This window comes from Danio rerio, chromosome 5 (genome assembly GCF_049306965.1).
Source record: "Danio rerio strain Tuebingen ecotype United States chromosome 5, GRCz12tu, whole genome shotgun sequence".
Lineage (NCBI taxonomy): Eukaryota > Metazoa > Chordata > Actinopteri > Cypriniformes > Danionidae > Danio > Danio rerio.
Genome location: NC_133180.1, coordinates 54,506,445 through 54,525,744, shown reverse-complemented (window position 1 = coordinate 54,525,744; position 19,300 = coordinate 54,506,445). Strand labels below are relative to the sequence as shown.

Here is a 19,300-nt window from a genome sequence, read left to right as displayed (position 1 = left end):
AATTACATATCTGTAACCTGTTAATACTAAATGCAAGAGCATGACGTCTCCATGTTCACATCTTTTCAATTTTATAAACTTGTACTACTGTTTTTGAAAGCCCCAAACTCCCGCCAACCTGACCACCAATGTTTGCTTGTGTATTTCAACAGATGCAGTACCGAGAGCTGAAAGTGGACCCCTGTCACAGCCCAAACAAAAGAAAGAAAAATAACCCAGGATAGTTGTCCTCCTCTGACACTCTCCTAGGGCCAAGGAGAAGAAGAGGACTGACTCTTTCTGTCCTTCTCCCTCTCTCTTCTCCTCTCTCCATGGCAGGAAGAGTTAAAAGGTTTGGTCAAAACGGGAAAATGGGACCATTGTTAATTACCATCCGTCCGTTTTTGGGTTTATTTTTGTGCCGAGGAGAGCGGCAAAAGCTCTTGACCCCTTTTAGAGTCAAACAGTCTGGGTTATTTGTCAGCCCTTGCCACTAGCCAGACAGCTCTAAAAGCCAAGGTGTCCTTCCATGGCAGCAACAGGAGCCGCTCTTACCACAAATAGCAGGATCAGCTGATAATACGCCCACCTGTGCCGACACACCTCGCCTCTACAGAAAGCAAAACCACGCTGGTTAAGCTGCAGTTTGCACCCTATAATTTGCTCGGCGCAGTAACTGCCATATCTAAAGCTATCCACGGCAGTTATCAGAGTCGACAGCTGAGCCCTTTACGCTCCGATTTATGGCTGGAACTAAAGTGCTCGTAGAAATGACTGTGCCGGCAAGGCTTGTGATATCTTTGCGTCGTTTTGTTGTTCTTTTAATAGTATGAATGATGCATGCTGGGATTGTTTCTTGTAGGCCTTCTCCAACCAATAGTAGCCATGGCAGAGTCAATATCATTTAAGCGCATCTCGTCATTGCTTTTCTTACTAAGAGTTTTTAATCTTGTTTGTAGTCCAAATATAAACAAAAAAAATTAAAACATGTCAAGTAATCGGTTATGTAAAATAATTTTATTTCAAACCAAAAACACTATTATTTTACTTATCTCATTGGCAGATTATTCTTTGGGATACACCGATATAGTATTTTGTGACCGATACGATTACCTGGTTGATTGCCGATGTAAGTCAATAAATAAACATAGTGTTGGGGAAAGTTACTTTTGAAAGTAGTGCATTACAATTACGTTTTTTTTTTTTCCATAAGTATAAAGACATGCTCTATAGGTGAAATGGGTAAGCTAAATTGTCTGTAGTGTATGTCCTGGTCCTACAGGTTGGGGGTTGAGCTAATGACACACCTCATAAAAATTCGATGTTACAAAACATCAACATGGTGGGGCTAATTATTAACTTCCACATAAACGGCCCGGGGAGTAAGTAATAAGACAAAGTACAAAAGTAGCTAACACGTTGCAACAAATGATTTTTTTTAATTGTCTAAAATTTCAATGATTAAATATTTGATTTGATATTTGGGCTACAGACTAGACAAAAACTTTAAGCAAGAAAATATAGTTTTTTGTCATGCTTACATCATCCTTTGAGATATCAGCCTAATTTTGTTATCAAACTGATAACGGTAATATTAAAACAGCATTTATCAGCCAATATATTGTCCATCTCTATTTTTATTTTTATTTTTAAGAGAACAGTCACTTAATTTTAACATTATTTCTGAAAATAGATCAATATATATATTTTTACTTGGTTCAATACTTTGTTTTGATATTTGGGCTACAAACAAGACAAAAACGTAAGAAAGTACGTTTTTTTTTTGCCTACATCATCCTTTAAGATATCAGCTTAATTTTGTTATCAGACTGATAACGATAACATTAGAAACATTTATTGCCCGTTAAATTGTCAATATCAAATTATTTTTGCTTGTTTTAAGGAAAACTCACTTTGTTTTTACATTATTTCTGAAAAAAAAAATAAAAAAATCAATATTTTGTGCTTACATCATCCTTCGAGATATCAGTCTAATTTTGTTATCGGACTGATAACGATAACATTAAGAATAGCATTTATCAGCCAATATCAATATATAGCCACCAATATATCGTCCATCTCTAATTATTCTGCTTGTTTTAAAGAAAACTCACTTAATTTTTTACATTATTTCTGAAAACAAATCAATATTTTTGCTTATGTCATCCTTCAGGATATGTCTAATTTTGTTATCAGACTCATAACGATAACATTAAAAGCAGCATTTATTAGCTGATATTGATATATAGTCAACAATATATCATCCATATCTAATTATTTTGCTTGTTTTAAGGAAAACTCACTTAATTTTTACATTATTTCTGAAAAACAAATCAATGTTTTGTGCTTACGTTATTCTTCCAGATATCAGTTTAATTTTGTTATAAGACTGATAATTATAACAATAATAACAGCATTTTCGGCCAATATCGCTATATAGGCACTAATATATCGTCCATCTCTATTTATTTTGCTTGTTTTAAAGAAAACTCACTTAATTTTTACATTATTTCTGAAAACAAATCAACATTTTGTGCTTACGTCATACTTCAAGATATCAGTCTAATTTTGTTGTCGGACTGATAGGGCTAACATTAAAAACAGCATTTATTGGCCGATATCGATATATAGCAACCAATATATCGCCCATCTCTAATTATTTTGCACGTTTTAAGGAAAACTCACTTCATTTTTAAATTTTTTCTGAAAACAAATCAATATTTTGTGCTTACGTCATCCTTCGAGATACCATCTAATTTTGTTATCGGACTGATAACAATAACATTAAAAACAGTATTTATTGGCCGATATCGATATATAGTCACCGATATATCATCCATCTCTAACTATTTGCTTGTTTTTTGAAAACAAATCAACCCTTTGCGCTTATTCTGCCGATATCACTATATAGCCAACAATATATCGTCAATCTCTACAAAATCTGCCATGCTTACGTCATCCTTCTCTCCCATAATGCCACATAGTGCCATCTAGCTAATAAAGTTGTCTGTTTGGGTCTTCGAGCACCATTTTGTTTGGAAAGCAACTTCCGCTGTAGAGTTTCCCAACCGTCCACTCGACCTTCTGCACCCGCTGAAAATTTTGATCTTTAACTCCCAAAGCCACCTGTTTTACAGGAGCCAAATCTTTCGAGAAATCCCAGTCTTGAAGGGCGAATTTTTGTGCGTGTTTTCATTGCTGTGGATTTCCTGCTTGACAAGAAGTCGATAGCATGTGACAGGCTCTTTTAGGGTCTCATGGGGGCACTGTAGGGCAGAGGTCGACTGACGCCGCCGTGGAGGAAAAAGGAGGACGCGGGTTGCTTTTTAGGAGCTCCTCCTGTCATTTCCTTTCCTTCATGTTTCTGAGGTCACGGATGAGGTGCTTTTGAGGAACTTTGGAGTAAGGAGCGATGAAAGATCACAGCGCAGGATACATCAGAAAAGTTTGTCCCTTCACTCCCTACAGACTTCTCATTTGCCATATCGCATCTGTCATATGGAAAAAGCATTGATTTGGTGGAGGGAATTCCATTACAAAGACAACACAATCCCCGCTGAGCAGGACACGGATGGCAATTCAGCGTTATATATTTACCAAAAAAAAATTGAACAGCAGAAAGGATAGTTTTCTAAGCCTGAATGTGTTTCTGTGTACTGTGTGTTGATTTTTAAGTTGTTCCGTGGGTTTGTTTATCGAATGGTTTTTGCATCCCAAAAGTTTTTTTTTTTTTTTTTGTAAAAGTGCACATGCTGTGTTTGCAAGGAAACCAAAGTGGATTTTTTTGTGTGTGTGTAAATAATATAGATATCTATATATGAGAGATAACTATGTAGAATGTAACGTCCATTCATTGGAAAGAATTAAAGGCACTTTCGTTTATACTAGATTTTTAAACTATTTATTTGAGACAAACCTTACCTTTTTTTGTAAATAATCTTATTGTAAAAAAAAAGAAAAATATAAAAACAAAGAATATATGTGGTCAGATGTTGATGAAATTGTAATGTGTGTGATATGTTTGTGTGTCATTTAAAAAAAAACCTGTTGCCTGTGATGTCATACTGCTCACTGTGACTGCCTGAAACACAGTTGGCAGAATTGTGACAGTTTCAACTAAGTGATAGACTATGAATAACTCGAATCATTTATGTCTATTGCTTTTGAAGATGTTTTGTTTAATTTTTTTTATATTATTGCTTGCTTTCATCAATAAAAATCAATTCTTAAAGCATGTAAACAAGGTTGTTAAAATTGTAGTATTATTTATGATTAATAATATTAGTAGTATTATTTATATTTAATATATTATATATTACATATTTGAAATATTACATTGAAATATTAGAATTTTAAAGTTAGTGTTGGTTTTGTTATTATTTCTGTAGATCAACAGTAACTCCAATAATATGGTCTTTGACAAGTTGACTAATTCATTTATTTAAGAAGTAAAACTTCTATAATGTATGCATTCATTCCACACAGGCTTATATATTTCAAGTGTTTATTTCTTTTCATTTTGATGACAACTAATGAAAACCAAAATTCAGTACCTCACAAAATTAGAATATAGTGAAATAATCAGCTAATAAACTCAAAACACCTTTAAATGCCTGCAAAGGCCTTTAAATGGTTTCTCAGCTTAGTTCTGTATCATGGGGATGACAGCTGATTAGACAGTTGTCCAAAAGACTACCATTGACACCTTGCAAAAGGAGGGCAAGACACAAAGCTCATTGCAAAAGAGGCTGGTTGTTCACAGAGCTCTCATGTAGAAAAAAAAAAAGTTTACAAGCAATAGCGATAACCAATGACAAAACCCATTCAAAAATGTGGGGAAGGTTCACAAAGAGTGGACTGCAGCTGGAGTCAGTGCTTCAAGAACTACTACACACATGTATGCAAGACGTGTTTCAGCTGTCGCATTCCTTGTCAAGCCTCTCTTGAACAACAGACAGCGTCAGAAGCATCTTGTCTGGGCTAAAGACTGGACTGCTGGTGAGTGCTCCAAATTTATGTTCTCTGATGAAAGAAAACTTTGCCTTTGCTTTAAAAATCAGGGTCTGGAGGAGGAGAGGCGCACACACACACACACACACACACACACACACACACACACACACACACATACACACACACACACATACACACACACACACACACACATATATACATATATATATATATATATATATATATATATATATATATATATATATATATATATATATATATATATATATATATATATATATACTGCATCATTTTAAAGACAAACCAGCTGTTTATAAATAAAATATGATTGAACATTTTACTGAAAGCATGCACCTGTTATTGGTAAATCTAGAAAATTTACAATAACTTAGAAAGTAAGTTTTTAAACTACACACACACACACACACACATGCACGCAAGAAGAGTAAGAAGAAGACACGCTGACAAAACATTGCTGTCACTCTGATACAACTTTTATTTGTGAAAAAAATTACAAAGAACTGCAGTGTTTGTGTGTTTTGTTGTGTCTGAGATCATTAGTCTTACCAAAATGTGTACATTCCATACAAGCTGAAACTGATCGGTCAATTCCTGTAATGTGACGGCAGGATACATTCAACTGTTTGGTCTGGAAGCAAGCCAAGCACCTCTAGAAACAATAAACTTGTGGGAACCCCAGAAAAGACACAATATCCAAACAGCCCCTTAAAGGCTGTCATCATTTGTATTCTCTATCAGTTGATCTTCTTGCACAGCCATGGTGGATTCACCTGTATTGTTGACAAATTCCTTTGCAGTTCATGGGTCCTTCACTGGGCCTTTCCTAGCAAAGAAACTTTACAAAGACGTCTGTTTTTTTTTTACTGATTTTGCTGCTTGTGGGTTAAATCTGGCCCCTCAAGTGACCAAAATTTTACCAAGCTTTTAGTCATTTTTCAAAATAAAAGACTTTTCAAAATAAAAGATCGTTCAGACTCTGATAATACATAAAACCGAAATAATTAATGATTTCTTGTTAGGCCTGGTACCAATTGATCCAGCCCGGTGGTTGAGGACAACTGCCCAGGACCATTGCTGTATATGAAGGATGAGGGAGCTCTCAGATTTCATACAGTGTTCTTAAACTCAACTCCACAGCTCTACATACTTTAGCTTCGACCACCTTTAACTCACACCTGCCTAATAGTCTGTAACAATCTTGCATACCTTGGTCAACAGTTGGCTCAACTGTGTTTGGTTTGGGTCGGAGCAAAACTCTGCAGAGCTGCAGCTCTCCAGGAATCCAGTTTGAGACCTATGATCTAAAACAGGGGTGTTCAAACTCGGTCCTGGAGGGCCGGAGTTCCTTCAATAGTTCCAACCCCAATCAGACACACCTAGGATAGCTAGCTCTTACTAGGCCTTCTAGAAGATTTATTGCAGGTATTGCTGAAGCTAAAATCTCCAGGACACCGGCCCTCCAGGACCAAGTCTGGAAACCCCTGATCTAAAATATCTTAACTTGTGTCCTGAAGATGATCAAAAGTCTCAGGGGATTAAAACGACATGAGTCAGTCCATTTACAACAGAAGTATTATTATTAATATTAAATGAACTAACCTTTTAAGCTTGCCATCTTAACTTGCATACCAATGAATACAAGAGTACTTTAAAAAGAGAAGTGTTTGCATACTGAACGCACAAGGTCTCTCCCCTATGGATGTTAGTGGTGGGTCTTTTGTAGACAAACACACAGGTGTGTACAAGCTGTTCATCTTTCCCACACAAGAGTTCATTCATTTCTTCCGTCTTCAGCAGAGTGCTGTTATATTTCAAGGCTTTCAACAAGAGCCAAGTTTCCTTGGCGAACAGCTCACAATGTAGGCGCTCTTCACACACACTCTCAGACTGTGTGTTCCTCCACAGGGGTCAAAGGGGCTCCCCTGTGCTCTCAGCCTCTGTGCCCCCCAATCATTTGTTAGTCTGGCTGTTTCTTCGCTGTCTGATCCCTGCTGTTTTTCAATATGACACCGTAGCATCACACGGCGTGATCCAGTACAAACGGCCGCGCTGCCAGACGCTAATAATCATAGCCGTGCTCAAAGCAAGAACACTTGAGCTTGTTATTTATTAACCTCGGCATCCTCCATCGCTCTTGGCCTGTCAGACTCAGACCATCCGAAGCTATTGGGTTCTAATCTCAAACCTGGCCATGATGATCCCTAGTCACCTCCGGCTCGGATTGTAGTTGAAAAGTGCACGATCAGGAAGCGCCTCATTCTTCATGGAGGTCTCGGGTAGATTTCTTGCTTTTGTACTGGAATCGGTCATTTAGAAGGGATTGATTATTAACACCACATGGCACACATATGAGTTTCCTCCATCATCTGGGATCAGAGGACTGCGAGATGTCTTACAAAGATTCAACTACAGTTTGTTCGTTAGGGCTTGTTTTCTTTAGTTAAACATAAAAGATGCTTTTTTTTTTTGCTGAAATTGTGATTCTTGGTTATTACTAAAATGCATGTCAGTTGCTATGCTCTTTTAGAGTAAAAAAAAATAAACATAATAATAATAATAATAATGATATCATATATATATATATATATATATATATATATATATATATATATATATATATATATATATATATATATAACCTTAAATTATATATATTTTTATACCTTCACTAGTTTTTCTTTCACATTTTACAGAAATGTACCTTGTATATGCCCCTTAATAACTCTTAAAAACATGAGAGCAATTTATCCTCCTTGTTGGACAATTATCTTTATGTAGTGTTATAGTATCTTCATATTTATATTTTATGATAGTATGAACAATATGCAGGGCCGGAGTGGGACTCTTTTTCAGCCCTGGAGTTTCAAGCCTCAGACTGGCATACGTCAGTTCACGACTGACTATATTAAAATAAGGTCATTTCCAATTCAGTTTCTAATTACACTATCACGTCTTTTTTTGAGAAAACAGCTGCTTTAGAACTTTAAATGTTCAACAACCCTAACAGTATATGTCTTAACAATAAAAATGAAAAAAAATATATAACATACTCAGACAAGGATCAAACCCATGTCAGCAGCATCGTAATCCAGGGTGCTAACCACTGGACCACAACAGTTGTTTAATAAGACTCATCTGAGTAATATCGTCATTGACCTGCAGGCTGGTTATATATAAAAAGAGCAGAGCTGCGGTAAAATAATGAATAAGAAGACTGTGGTCAAGTAAATAAATAAATTAATTTAAAAAGTGTGACTGCTGAGAGCAACAGATTCTGTAGCTAGGGACACCGGCCCTTGCAGCCAAAAAATGGACCGGCCCACCGGGAATTCTCCCGGTCCTCCGGATTAGCCAATCCGTGCCTGACAATATGAATAATATATATTTGTATATTATATTTATATTATAATAATATCTTGTTTTTAAGACTTGTTGGACATTTTTAATAAATAGGGGGAAGGGAGGTCACACCACAGGACAACAAAACTTATAGTGTGTCATTTAACGAGGTAAATTCTTTCCTTATACACTAAGAAAATATATGATCACAACAACTTACGTTACTATTACTTATTTTTAGAAAGTTGACCAGATTTCAACTTAATTTTTTAAAGTTAAAAAAATTACTTAGTAAGTTATACTAGGTCATTTGATGCAATTTATAGCTGATGTAATTCTGTGTTTACGCCAGATATATATCTTTGGTGTGGTATTTTAAGTTTAATCAAATTATTTTTAATGAAAGTTATTTTAATTTATGCTGGGCTCACACCAAACATGGAATTAAGTATGTACGTTTGGTGTGAACCCAGAATACACTGAAATGACTTTTATTAAAACTAATTTGATTGAATTAAGAAAGCAACAAATTCATAACACAGTACTTAATAGCAGCCAGATGTTTGGTTTCTGGGTAGTTAGAGTATGTAATTTGACAGAGGACCAGTGGATGTAGAATTTCTGGATAAACTGATCAAGTTGTAAAATGCAACAAGGCCTTGAGGTGCCTACTGAATCACGCCAATGGGAGCCAGTTTTTACAAATTATTAAATCTATTTACCATATCCTTATTTGTTATCACGTGACCACACTTTTTAGAACTGAATTTAGAAATAGTTTTGAAACAAATCTTTGCACTTAACAAACAAAAATATGTAGGCTAATGGATGTCCAGTGGAGTGCGTACAACACCATTTCCTTTTCCACAAAAGTAAAGAAGTAAAAGTAAAGAGGCTGAATAAAGGAGGCTTATTCTTTATTCTCGTGCTGCAGATGGTCTGTTTAACTGTTTTCTCGCTAGTGAAGCGTTCAGTTTTTCCACTTACAAAGTCCGCCATGTAATAAGCAAATGCGCCATGGTGCAACGCAACTGACTGTGAAAGGGAATGTGAGATGAGACTCTGACTAATTTAATGACAAACCACTTAACAAACCTTAATTTTCTCTCCTTAAAATAGCAAAAGTGGATTCGGACATTCCCTTGCTTTTGCGCTTTAGACTTTGCGCCTAGATAGTTAAAATAGAGCCCCTCATTTGAGTGTTAAAAAGGTTGAAAAAAAAAATCAATCAAATCACTCAATCAAATCACCTAACCAAACAATAAACAAATCAACCACCCAACCAACCAATCAAACAACTGATGAAACTTATGTCCGAATACATCACTCTATCAAATTTCTTGATAGAATGTCTAAAGATTGACTCGAAATATCACTACAATAGTTCAACTTTATTACAAATGAGCTTTATTTTTATTTTACTTAATTTTTATTTGAATTCCAAATATGAAAAATCATCAGAACAACTGCAAGAGAATAACGGTTTATAAAAATATACAATTGCATAATTATGTAACAAAAAATATACATCTTTTTTTAAATACAAAAAACATACATAATTATTTCCACTTTAAATGTTAACAACCAGTCAGCAACAACAAAAACTTAAGTGTTACACAGTATAACCCAGATTAACAGTAGGCCAATTTCTTCTTGATGCTCTGCAGAGAATCTTCTAGAAGGAATCAGAATCAGACTGTCCGGCGATCAGTGCCGCTCCCTCTGCCTGCAGGTCTTCCAGCAGCTGCACAAACAGGCTGGTCTGATCCCCCTGACAGCGTCTCAGAGCAGGGCTCACCTTGGACATGTATTGCTCCAAACTTAACATAGTTCTCAAGTCCTCGGCCAGGGTCACCGCACGTGAATCCCCCCAGGTGGAGGCCAGTGCACCGGGACGCAGATGGATAAGCAAGCGGCACACATCCGGACTCAAGTCCAGAGGCGTGAGGGGGGTTTTGTAAGTAGATATGTACTGCTCATGAGTGTAGGTGAGGAACAAGCAGGCGAGCACCCATGAGCAGCACTCGATCAAAGGGAGATCCCGCACCTCCAGGCAGGAAGACTCCAGAAATTTGTCCCGTTCTTCTGCACAGTGGAGGAGCTCCTCACGGAGAGCCCCTACAGGGACCAGGTCCAGAGGGGTGAGACCGTCATTGTTACGTAACTTCAGTAAAGGTGAGCCTGGACAGAAAAGAGAAACTATTAGAAAGGTCATGTTTGACAGCATAACATTGGCTTGGAATGTGATTGAGAATCTTGGAGGTTTTAATTTGAAATGTTACTATAACCAATGTTTCTCAACCATATTCCTGGAATATCACCAGCTCTGCACATATTCCATGTCTCCTTAACCAAACACATTTGATTCAGATCATCAGCTCATTAGCAGAGACTGACAGAGCTGTAACGGGTGTCACAGATAAATGAGACATCTAAAAGATGCAGTGTTAGTGGTCTTCCAGGAATATGGTTGAGAAACACTGATTTAGTTTACACTCTTACTTTCCTTCATCTAAGTCACAGGTGTCAAACTCAGTTCCAAAAGGGCCGCAGCTCTGCACAGTTTAGTTCCAACCCTAATTAAATACAACTGATCAAACTAATTGAGTCCTTCAGGCTTGTTTGAAACCTACAGGTAGGTGTGTTGGAGCAGGGTTGGAACTAAACTGTGCAGGGCTTTGGCCCTCCAGGAATTGAGTTTGACACCCCTGATCTAAGTCAATGATTTATCAGAAGTCGCCACAGCGGAATGAACCTTCAACTACCCTGGCATGTGTTTTGCACACATATTCATTCACCCAGGGCAATTTAGTTTCTCCAATTTACCTACACCGCATGTGTTTGACCATTCGTTTAAACATGCAAATGCAATCGATTAAGCATCGATATCACAATGTCTGATTCTGCAATACTACCAGGGGCGCCCCCAAGAGGTGTGGAGCCCCTGTGTAGACTCTGGCCACTCCTTTGGCCACCCCAATATGATTTTGCTGTAGATAGATGCTGTAAAATTTAAATGTACTTGTGTAAATTCACAATATTTTATTAAATAAATAGCAGCCGCTAAATTATTGTGGATTGATTGGTGCCACTGATGTAGTTGATTCACTGCCCCTCCCCTCCCAGATCGCCATTAACAGCTCACACACACACCTTCAATAGACAGCAATGACAATGTAATATTTAACTTAAGGTACATTAATAAAAGAAGCTGTATTAATTTTATTGTGGCTTAAAAATGAATAAAGATAAATTGTATGATTAGAGTCTGTATGGTGAGTGTATGTATATAGTAATGCCTTTTATTCATTTGTTTTATTAATTATTCTTTACTAATTTTAGACATGGCGTGCTGTGCAATAAAAATAAGTGAAAAATAACTGAGACATTTTTATATATACATGAAAAGTTTTTTAAACTAAATATTCTTTTTTTATTTTAGTGTATTTATAGATTTTTTAGGAATTAATTGTAATATTTCAAGATTAATTAATGAAATTAAAACCACATTATTTAATTTACCAAAAACAAAAACATAACATTACACTGAATTCATACATTTTTTTGAGTGTGCAACCCCAATATTTGGTGAGGCCTCTTCTGGCCACCCCTAGGAAAGTTTTCTGGGGGCACGACTGCATGTAACTGTAAGATTTCAAGCTAATTTAAACTATTTGGGCACTGGAAATGATAAAATGTGTAGCTTTAACAAAGAATACATGCATTTAATTATTTCTATAAGAAGACCATAGTAGTCAACATTTAAAGTGAATCACAAAAGTTTTTCAAAATTGTCCTGAGACAAGAATGGATGTTGTTGAATAGTTTTAAGACAACTTTGATGAAAGGTTTCTGTGTTATTTTACATTTGATTGTTAGACTCTCCAGAAACCCATGAAGCACTGTTTATTTAATTATACTTTATATTTTTTATATCTTTATTCTTTTAATATGTTTATTATATTTTATGCAGATTCACTGGCCTACAAATGCATCACAATCAATATAAAACATTTCAAAAGTTTTTGGTCATATTGTAAAATTCTATTCATATTTCATGAAGAAAATATTGCAATTAAGTCAGTTTTTTTTTCAATGTCGTGCAGCCCTAATTGGCTAAAGCTGTTAATCATGTTAAAGGTATACTTCATTCCAAATATTTTATTTACTCACTATTTACTCATACTCAAGAGGTTCTATGTCTATGGATCTAATCTATAGAAGTCAAAACATCTTAATTTTTGTTATACAGAGCTCATAACTGAGCTGGTTTTTCTCAAGATTTTTTTCCTTCACTTTCATCAATTGGTGAAGTTTTGCTCCATGCCACTGTCTTGCTTGGTTTGGTACTTGTGGAGCTGCACATTGATGGATTTGCTTTTTAGTGTTTGGACTTTCAGCAGTGAAATAGAAACCACACTGAACTGAACCAAACTGAACAACTCTGAAAACTAGACTGACAGTTTCAATTTAATAAAACTTCTATGTTAAGCTGCTTTGACACAATCTACATTGGAAAAGTGCTATAGAAAAAACATGAATTTAATTAAATACACAGCAGAAAAAGGAAATCAAACAGGTTTGTAAGAAGTAAAGGGTGAATCAATTATGACAGAATTTTCAGTTTTGGGTGAACAATTCCTTGAAATCACACGAGGAACACATGAAATTTTCTTATGGAACATTTAAAAAAAAAAAAAAAAACAGAACTTGAATTAATATTACTAACATGTTTCTACCATGATTTAGAATTTTTGGAACAATTTGCTTTAATAAAACTTAGCACAGTTGTTAGCATACACCTTAAAAAAATATGATTTAGTAATAAAATAAATAAATAAATAAACAAGTAGTTTAGTATTAAAACCATCAAAAGCAAGAAGCAAAACCACCAATTCAACATGGTTTTGCAAAACACACCATGGTTTTTGTAGTAAAACTGTGATTATACAAATGCTAATTAATACTAAATACATAGTTAAAAACATGGTTAGTACTCATTTGTTATAATAAAGCCATGTTTTATTTTTATTGGAATGTAATTTACCACACGCACATTTAACACTGTTGGAAATTCGAATTGAAGATGAAGATTGTTATTACGATGCTTGCTTAGATGATTTTCTAATGACGTCAAACTTGTCTTCTTTGGTAGTTTTAGGGGAGTTTAGTACAATAGCTAAACATCAGCTCTAGAGTGCTAAACTAGATGATAACCCTCTGAGTGTCTTTGTGTCTCTCCAGGTGTGAATTAATAATGACCACTGTCACTCCCATGCATACAGTATGCTGACCCAAAACAGACTTTACAAAATGTAAATCATTGTAATGTTTTCTTTGAATAAGAGAATAGAATATTTTTCACATATTTGTGAAAAAAAGATTTTATCCTAAAAGAATAGTTACTCAAAAGTCTTATTCAGGCCCATTCAGTGTGGTTGCAGTGTCCATTTTTACAGCACATTTTGATGTTTTTTGGCAAAAACTCAATTTAGTTTTAGTAATATTTTTACCTTCTAAATCATTCATTCATTTATTTTCTTTTCGGCTTAGTTCCTTTATTAATCCCGGGGACAGCAGAACACAGCGGAATGAACCGCCAACTTATCCAGCACGTTTTTACGCAGCGGATGCCCTTCCAGCCGCAACCCATCTCTGGGAATCATCTTCTAAATCATTTTAATTTTAGTCTAGTTATAGTTGACACAATTTTATAAAGTTTTAGTCGACTAAAATATTTTGGGTTTAATTTAAGTGTAATTTAATTAAATATAGTACACATTCATTTATACAAAATATTCTAACTAAAAAATAAACAGTCTAGTTAAAATATGGAATATAGCTTCACCATTGAAGACCACAAACTGTAATGACATATGAATGGCGAATGATAATGTGTTATCTTGTAAAATGTGCACTCAGTCCCATGGCTGTGTTTACTCCCATAGAGGAATTCTAAAGCGAAGATGTATGTAAAAAATAATGTGCACTTCAAGATATAATCACATCGCTGAATGATGTCCTGAATGAAGCAATTTTTGTTTTGTGGTACAGTTACACTGTAAATGGCTGTTGTCATGACGATTGGCACAGACGATGGCTGATGATGTAATCGCATGTGTGTGCATCATGTATCACACAATAAGATAAATTCTGATTGGATGTTTATTTAAAACATCCCAAAATCACATTCTTGTCTCATTTTTATTAGACAATGAAAATGTCAGTATATTTTTATTATAGTTGTCACCATCATCATTTAATTTTTTTTTTTGTTTTCGTCTAGTTTTTGGCGGTAGAAACTTTTTCATCACGAAAACTATGACTTTTTCATTAACAATTATTTCAGCTACTTTTTTCTCCAAAACCTACTAATATAATTTTTTTTTTCTAAAAAACACATGCATGTACATGAATATTTCTCACATATTACTGTAGCAAAGTTTGTGCTAAATACAAAAAAAAAAAAAATCATGTTGGCCAATATTACGTAATAAGCACAAACATCAGACATGTAAAAACATCTTAGGTGCCCCAAAAAGGTTAAAGGTAAAAAACAAACAAACTAAAAAACCAATATTGTATTTTAAAAAACTAAATCTAACAAAACACAAATATCTAAGACTGGTTTAATCTGTTCTTTTTCAGGGCTAGTATTGAACACTACCTTTTGGCGAATGTACAATGTTTAGGCGATTTACGTCAAATCAGCACATTTAGCAGCGGGTAAAGTCAACACCAAACTGAGTCATCGTTATTGTTCAAAGTGAAAATCCAATCAGCTCAATTGTTTTAGTTTATTAAACACACAGTCAGTCACTCTGAGTAATTCAAACCAGGATTTTATCACATAAAGCTGGACAAATAAACAACTGAGCTCTGTGAGGAGGAGGAGGAGAAAGAAATATTTTCCAAGCACCATTAGTCTAATAATGAGCCACAGGCTAACATCACAAATAACTTATGCCTACAAAATTAACAAACTCACATTATAGTCAAAATAACATCTTGTAATGGTAAAAAGGATCCACATTGGTTTAAATTTAAAAGTTTTGTTTAGTAAAATCAAGTATTTTCACCATATCTTTCAAAAACAATCGAATACATATAACAAAACACCTTAAGCAAGAGCATGCACCGACTAAAATGCACTCTGGTACAACACTGATTCATGGTTATCCTATTATTTGCCCATGCTCGTGTGTAGGGTTGGCTACAAACTACTAAATTAAACTAAAGTTAAAAAATCTTGAACCATAGGTTTAGAGGGACAGCAAACGTATATTAAAATCCACAAACAATTAATAGCCTATCATGTTTTGGCAAAACCTCAGCCAAAAAGTCAAAAACATTCTTTATAAAGTTTTTGTTATATTTTGGAGGGCGATATACCAGTGCACAATGCACAGGATCAATACAGCTCAACTTAAAACACAGAGTTTAAAACTTGAATAGGTGTATGACGACAACTGAATAAAAATTTAAAAATTGTTGCAACTCCACCACCATGTCCAGTAGACCTCAAAGAATTAAAAAATGTACAGTCTAGCGGTAAAACTTCTGAAAATGACCACCAACAAACATCCAGGTTTTAGTCACATGGAGGAAATCCAGATTGTTTGTGGTAAAAAAAAAAAAAAAAAGTCATTCAGAATAAAAGTCTTGTTAGCTAGCAATCTAGCATTTACAAGGGATATTCTGACTGGTCCAGAATTTTTAGGCATTGACAGTTGCTGGTTCAGTATCCGAAGGCAACAGGCATTTACTCTACCTTTACGAAGACGGGGAAAGAGGAGACGATAAAACTGGAGTTATTCATCAGAGTTAATAACTGGTACCAAACAGGTATATGCAGGATCCAACATGCATTGACAAACAAATCAACTGTTCATATGGTACTCAGCCATTAGTCCACGAACATCCGCGTCTGGAAAATTTGCAAAACATGACTTCAGTTTAACCAACAGGACACGATGATTTCTCTGATGCCTCTACCGCTTCCTTTTCCCACAGGACCACAGAGTTTGGCGAATGAAAGCAGGTAATTGCGGTGAAAATAGAAAAGGAGGTATAGTTTTTTGTTCACCCCAGCTTTTGATTGCCCTATTTTCCATGACATATCTAGTATTAATAAGTGTTTGGCGATTGTAAACCAAAAAAGTAAGTATTTTTTTAAATGATGTATAAAACAACATAAATAAAAACAAAACTGGAGGGAGCCACACTGGCGCCACCATGCCTAATCAAGAGGAATTCTCATTCATGCTATTATAAATGTACAATAATACCTACGAGGAGATTTTAAAGCATAACATGAAACATGTCTCCTAAACAAGATATTTTTCAATGCTTTCTGTTAGTCTGGGTTCAATAATTCACTGCCACTGCTGAAATGGATGCCTTTCGAAAGGGCATATATAAAGAAAGAATGAACGAATACACAAAAATCTTCAGCAAACTCGTTTCTTTCCATATGAACTATTCACGCCAACATATTTTTTCTCAGCATCAATACATTCATTCTTCTCCACAGAATTTGTTGATGTCCGTGTGTATTAAATGGCTTTTTTCATCGTCTGTGACTGGAGTTGAAGTGGCTTTAGTGTGGCTGAAGGTAAAGCCCATGCACACTCGCTCTTGGCTTAGCAAACGGCAGCCGTGTCAAGTGCACTCTTTGTTTGCATTTAGATCTCCCTATTTCTATGGCAAACTGCTGTTGATGACACTTGACTCTTAAACCCCTTTGCTAATGTGGCAGCCGTTCTGCTAAAGCTCAGACAACTCTGCACCTCTCTTAAAAGCTTTGCCGTGCTTTCCGCTCGCTGTTGATACTCAGATGAAATCCCACTATCAAAAGGCAGGATCATTATGTGCACAAGTGCAAGAAAAAAAGGAATAAAATGCTGCTTTATATTACAGATTTGCCAAAGACGGGGGCACGGAAAAATCTCCTTGCCTCTGCAATCTTATACGTCTTTTGAATTTCAATCCATTTCAAGGAATAATTGATGACGGCTCATTGAATTATTAGCAAATAATGTGCATTATTAACCCTCCTGTTGAGTTATGGGTCAAATATTAACCGTGCACCATTTTAACAGCAGGAAAAAATCTGAAAATGGTCTTTATATAAAATGACCCAAACATAAGAAGTAAAAAAGAAATCACATTCTATTTTTATATTTTCAGGAAGGCTGTACACATTTAAGCCTGGTTTATACTTCTGCGTTGAGTGATTAGCGTTACCCACGGCACATGCCTTGCATGTCGCCGTGAATTTTTACTTGCTGTTTTTGTTGCTCTGCAATAACACTTCCGAAACGCTAACTGGCAGTAACGTTTGTATGTTCCTCTGTGTCGAGTTTCTTCGCTGGTGTTTTTGTTTTTTCTGAATGCTACCTTAATTGTACAAGTGGCTCAATCTTGCTCATTTTGAGGTAGAAACCAGGGGACGTGCAACAACTTTAATCATAAGGTAAACACTAAACAAAACTTTCCATCTGGAGCTTCTTCACAGGACTCGATGCTTGTAAACATTCGCTCCAACAGGTTTGTGTGGCTCTCGGTCCAACCCACACTCATCAGCGCTACCAAGCCAACCAATCACAAGAGCTTATGCTACGTGTCGTTGCGATGTGGTTACATTTTTTAATAGGCACGCGTCTCTGTCGGTGATGACTATGTGACCATGTGAACGTTGCGCAGGACCATACGCGTGCCCTTGACGTAAATGTATAAATAAGCCTTTACTGTTGCCCTTCTGGTAAAGTTAAATCCGCAAGCTTAGATGAGGTTGTTCCTTTATGCAAAACAGATTTCAGGATTGAAAGTAAATTTACCTGCTTCATTTGAAAGGTTTTAGTGGAGGCAGGTTGTTTTTGACCCAAAGGGGCAAATGGTGTATACAGAATTCTAGGATAACAGGAGAATTAATCCAGTACTTTCTAACATTTCAATGTATTTCATTGGATGTAGTCAATAATTCTCCTTCTGCATTGGTACATGAAATAACACTGTTTAGATCAGTGATTCCCAATTTTTTTTTTTTTAACTCATTGACTACTAAACCAAACATACAGTATGTTGCTCACAGCAATATTTAGATGAACCTGCTATTTGTGGCAGCTTGGTAAACTAAATGAAGTGAGGGGTTCATATTATATCAGCATGGGACAGATTGTTAAAAAATGATGAAGCTTCCCCTCTCCAAAGCAACACTTGTATTGCATTTGAGCAAATACAGTACAAATGTGACCTTGTTGATTGTAACTACTGTATATGGCAATCAAACTACAATTATGAAACTACATATATGTAAATCTTAGACAATGCAACTGACATGCACACTGCGTTCGACTGGACAAAACACTTCTACTAGAATCTTAGGGTGCACTCACACTATGCTATCCGAACCATTTCCCGGTTAATTTGACAAGTGTGAGTGCTTGGAATCGGGCAGGTGTGGTTCAGTTGCCCGGCTCTGGCCCAGATGGAAGAGGTATGCCAGAGCACGGTTTGGTTGGGCTTTGAGGCTTGTAGTGTATGCCTGAGGCTAAAACTTTTTTTGGGACTATTTGATATGGATTTATTAATCATTCTTACTTTTCAATGAACGTGAACTTTCATAGTTTATTAAAGATGCAAATCCCTCGCTGCACTACAGCTACCAATATGTGCAGCATGATGACTTTTATGACAATGTATGAGTGTCAAAAGTTGTGGATCTGTTCCGTATAATATTTGACTTTGTGTAACTGCATCCCAAACGACTAAAATGATATAACTAAAGCAATCTCCACTGCGCTGAGCGATAGTCCTTCTCTTCCTGTTAAACTGAACAGTGGCATTTACGATGACAGAAGCATGCTCAGGTTCTGAAAGTAAAGATGCAGTGTGAGTGCAGGCCATCGGGGGAGATGGGACAACCACACTTCGGCACGGTTCAAGGCAACCGTACCTGGTAAGAGTATGCCCTTAAAACTGTAGA

At 35.9% G+C, this 19,300-nt stretch overlaps 2 protein-coding genes across 7 annotated transcripts in view; one reads left to right on the top strand and one right to left on the bottom strand.

Annotated features, from left to right (window-relative positions):
• Nucleotides 1-397, top strand: part of mctp1a (multiple C2 domains, transmembrane 1a) — a 256,389-nt gene extending 255,992 nt beyond the window's left edge. For all 4 annotated transcript variants that reach the window (XM_068221519.1, XM_073951401.1, XM_068221518.1 and 1 more), the window contains one exon: nucleotides 153-397. In XM_068221519.1, the coding sequence (XP_068077620.1) occupies nucleotides 153-224 (72 nt within the window). In that variant the 3' untranslated portion in view covers nucleotides 225-397. The remainder of the gene's footprint in view (nucleotides 1-152) is intronic.
• A 9,306-nt stretch (nucleotides 398-9,703) lies between these two features.
• Nucleotides 9,704-19,300, bottom strand: part of slf1 (SMC5-SMC6 complex localization factor 1) — a 65,600-nt gene continuing 56,003 nt past the window's right edge. For 2 of the 3 annotated variants that reach the window (XR_012406341.1, XM_005165540.6), the window contains one exon: nucleotides 9,704-10,494. Coding sequence is in view for 1 of the 3 variants with exons in the window: in XM_005165540.6 (XP_005165597.3) it covers nucleotides 9,989-10,494 (506 nt within the window). In the remaining 2 variants the exon portion in view is untranslated. Of the gene's footprint in view, nucleotides 10,495-14,592; nucleotides 18,792-19,300 lie in introns of those variants that run through there. The other variant, XR_012406342.1, reaches the window with a different exon arrangement.